The following is a 4,141-nucleotide window of genomic DNA, read 5'->3' on the forward strand; positions in this document are numbered from 1 at the left end:
GCTTACTGTTCCACATCTCTTTCCTTATACATATGCTGATCCTTCTATCTAAGATGGCTTTTCCTTCCTAAACACCTGACATATTTTATCCTTTAAACTCCATTTGACCCACAAAAATTATACATTCTTTGTGCCATTACCTTAATACATTCCTCTATTATTTTACTTATTACATGGTGTTTCAGTCCTAACATATGTGTTTTTTTCTTTACTACGCCTGAGGTTTTCAAAGTCGGATAGCCTATCTTTTGTACTCCTAACACCTAATATGTTGCCTTGTCCATTGTCAATATTTATTGAATTAGATTTACTTTATGGCTTTCTAAAACTAAGACCTACTCTAAAACTTTCACTTGAAGGGACAGATTCAGAAATGTGCTATCAGAGAGGGTAAGCTAAAGAAAATAATTTAGGAAAAAGAGAAATAAAACATCACTGCTAGCTAAAGAATTATCAGAATAAAGTATTACTCACTATACACCTACTAGAATGGCTAGATTTAAAAAAGAAAACTGACAATACCAAGTATTAGTGAACATGAAGAGCAACTGGAACTCTCGTACACGGCTGCTGGGAATGCAAAATGTTATAGCCACTCTGGAAAACAGTTTACAGCTTCTTTGAAGTTAAACATACACTTACCATATGACACAGCTATTTCACTCCCATTTTATCTAAAATTAACATAAATGAAGACTTATGCTACTACAAAAACTTGTACAGGAAAGTTTATAGTAGCTTTATTCATAATCACTGAAAACTGGAAACCAATGTCCTTCAGTGAATGAATGGATAACAAACTGTGGCACATACAAACAATGGAATACTTGTCAGCAATAAAAATACATTATCTTAAGTGAAGTATCTCAGAAATAGAAAAACAAACATGGCCGGGCATGGTGGTTCACGCCTGTAATCCTAACACTCCGGGAGGCCAAGGTGGGTGGATCTTTTGAGCTCAGGAGTTCCAGACCAGCCTGAGCAAGAGTGAGACCCCGTCTCTACTAAAAAAATAGAGAGAAATTAGCTGGATAACTAAAAATATATGTAGAAAAAATTAGCTGGGCATGGTGGCGCATGCCTATGTCCCAGCTACTTGGGAGGCTGAGGCAGAAGGATTGCTTGAGCCCAGGAATTTGAGATTGCTGTGAGCTAGGCTGATGCCACGGCACTCTAACCCAGGCAACAGAGTGAGACTCTGTCTCAAAAAAAAAGAAAGAAAGGAAAACAAATACCACATGTACTCTCTAATTGATGGGCACACATGGGCACAAAGAGATGTAAAGGTCATAGAAAATTAAGAAGTGGGGTAAAAACCTACCTATCAGGTACAATGAACACTATTCGTGTGATGGACACGCTAAAAGCCCTGACTTAAGCATTATAAAAGGTATCCAGGTAAAAAAAATTGGTACACTCTTAATATTTTGAAATAAAATTTTAAAAGATACAACATGGAAAAATCTCAAATGCATTATGCAAAGTGAAAGAAGTCAGTCTCAAAAAGTTACACATTATATGGTTTCCACTTGTACATTGCAGAAAAAACAAAACTGTAGGGAAAGAAAACAGGTCTGTGATTGCTGGGGTAAAGTCAGGGGTGAGGGAAGGATTTGACTATCAAGGGACAGCACCAAGGTAGTCTTCTGGGATGATGGAGCTGTTCTGTATTCTAATTTTGCTAGTTACATGAATGCATAAATATACTAAAATTCATAAAACTGTACACCAAAAAAGTTAATTTTACCAAATATAAATTTGAAAATAAATGCATCACCTCCTAGGCATAAGGATAAGCTGCCTTTCTCCTTCACTCCCACATACTTTACCCCTAAACTTGAAAAAGACTATCTTATGAAGTATTTTATCCTGTGAGGAGAAAGGTAGAAAAGACTAAAGAATGGCTTTGACGGGGAAATTAAAGGAATTTGCTAAAACATTATTGGCATTTATCTTGAAAGGCTGGGTTATGAGATAATAATCTATAATTTTAGAGAAAGGCAAAGGCAAAGAAGAAATGAAGAGTAGAGCAAATAGATCTTAAAATTGAAGAATGGATCGTCTCCCTAGTGTGCACCTCTGTTCTATAGTGCCATGGCATAACAATTATATCTTCATTTGATTTGCTTTTTGGTATGTTTCTGCTATACATAAAATGGTTTAAGAAAAAGTAATTTAATTTTAAGAAGATATAAACCTATTTTTAATTCAGTATATAAATCCAAATCTATTTCAAAAAGGGATTAATCAGTTGGCTGCAGTTTTTGCATCAAAAACTATAATTGGTGAAACATTCCTTAAAAGCTGGATGGAATCTAACACTGGGGTTAAATCTAAAAAGAAGTAAATGTATTTGAAGAAATGATATTCCACGTATTTGGTATTTTGCACCTATCTCCGCTTGTCTTTTTTTTTTTTTCCACTGCCTACTCCTCTTATCTTTTATTGCTTCCTCCCTTTTTTTCCTGCCATCCCAAACAATCTGCTATGTTATTTTCCTCTTCAGTGCCTTCTTGAAATTTGCCACAACCCTAAATTACTCAACTGCTCTTAGGACCAACCACATACAATATAGTTCATTTCAAAGGCTGTGAATTAAAATGTGGCTAATAGTCACATACAAATACTGTGATACTCTTTTGTTAAAACATGACAATAGGGAATGTAAGTAGTCTAACAAGACATTTAATATATATTGAATGTAAAACTGAAATTACTTTACATTTACTTTTCCAAAAAAGCATGTATGCTATTTATATTATAACTTTTTCAATATATTTGGCTACTAATATTAGAATGCTAAGGAAGGGTTTAATAAAGTCAACAAATATTAACATTAAATGTAAAATATAATATGCAATTATTTACAAAAAATATGGTTCTAACCAGTCTGTAAATAATTTGGTGGAGTCAAATTATTATGAATGCTGTAGCTTACTGAATAAATGGTTCAAATGTATACCTTGAATTCCAGACACTTGGCTGCCCAGAAAAGAATAGCTTTCCTGTGTTAGGACTTTGGGCAGAGACTATGTCCATAAGTCATCTATTGAGATGGAAGTGTAGAAATAAGACGTTTCCAGTTACGAACAACTGGTGGTCTTCCCTTCTCTTTTGCCCATTCACAAAAACAAGAATGACCTTTGGGTAAACCCTAAAATGGTGGTGTAAACCACATGCCTGTGGAACAAGTTCTTTAAAATAGTCCCTAGTGAACCAATAACTTAGGCAAATAAACAAACCAATATTACCCTTCTCCTGCCTTTTACTCACCCAATAAAGATAGCCAAAATTAAAATTGGAAAAAAGGAAGAAGTGAGTAGAAAATAAGACTCCCGGTCACTTGGAAAACTGAAAGCCTTATGACGATGCTTCCCCTTCTCCCTTCTAGAAGTACTCTCTGCATTACTACATATCTATTTATTTATTTTCACCCTTTAGAACTACAATGAATGTCAAAAAGAATATTTTAAAATTTCCAGTATCATTCCAATAATAAACTTCAGAACCATCCAGTGCTGGAACTTGGAGGTAAAAATTAAGAAATTGTTGAGTCATAGGGTATTATTACTTCAGAATAGAATGTAAATGAAAAGCTCAAATAAGTTTCTAGACCTAAAAAGAAAGATTTTTTTATGCTAAGATATTTATAATAATATTTTAAGCTATAACTTATAAGGATAAATAGACTTAAGACTTAATAATATAAATTTTCATAAATGAGAAAAAAGTTATGCATTGTACTGACTTTTTTCTAACATAAAAACCATCCCTTTAAATAGTTCTCATTTAAGTTATAACAATTTTTTTCATGTAGAATATATAGATAATTGTGGGGTTAATATAATGTAATTTTCAATTAAAATATAAAATTTAACAAATATTATTTTCTTTTGCTCTCAGGAGAAAAATGAGAGCAGGTCTCATAACCTGAGGAGCTTCCTTATATTAACATACATTATATCATTAGTACAAGATGTGCACTGCTACTATTCTTCGGTCTCTCCTGGAACTTGTTCAGCCCTGGGAAAATCATCTTCATACTTCTTCTTGAGATTACTTAAATATGTTCGTAAACTGTCTGGATCCAATCGAGAGTTTCGGGCAGTTTGAACAAGCCTAGTGGCTAGCAGGTACACAG

The 4,141-nt window shown here is 33.7% G+C and overlaps 1 protein-coding gene across 1 annotated transcript in view; it reads right to left on the bottom strand.

The window, feature by feature from the left end:
• Positions 1 to 3,989: 3,989 nt before the first annotated feature.
• MSH4 (mutS homolog 4) overlaps positions 3,990 to 4,141 on the bottom strand; it is a 92,712-nt gene continuing 92,560 nt past the window's right edge. The window contains exon 19 of the mRNA XM_012661039.1: positions 3,990 to 4,139. Coding sequence (XP_012516493.1) covers positions 3,990 to 4,139 — 150 coding nt within the window. The remainder of the gene's footprint in view (positions 4,140 to 4,141) is intronic.

This window comes from Propithecus coquereli, unplaced genomic scaffold (assembly GCF_000956105.1).
Source record: "Propithecus coquereli isolate 6110/MARCELLA unplaced genomic scaffold, Pcoq_1.0 Scaffold7, whole genome shotgun sequence".
NCBI lineage: Eukaryota > Metazoa > Chordata > Mammalia > Primates > Indriidae > Propithecus > Propithecus coquereli.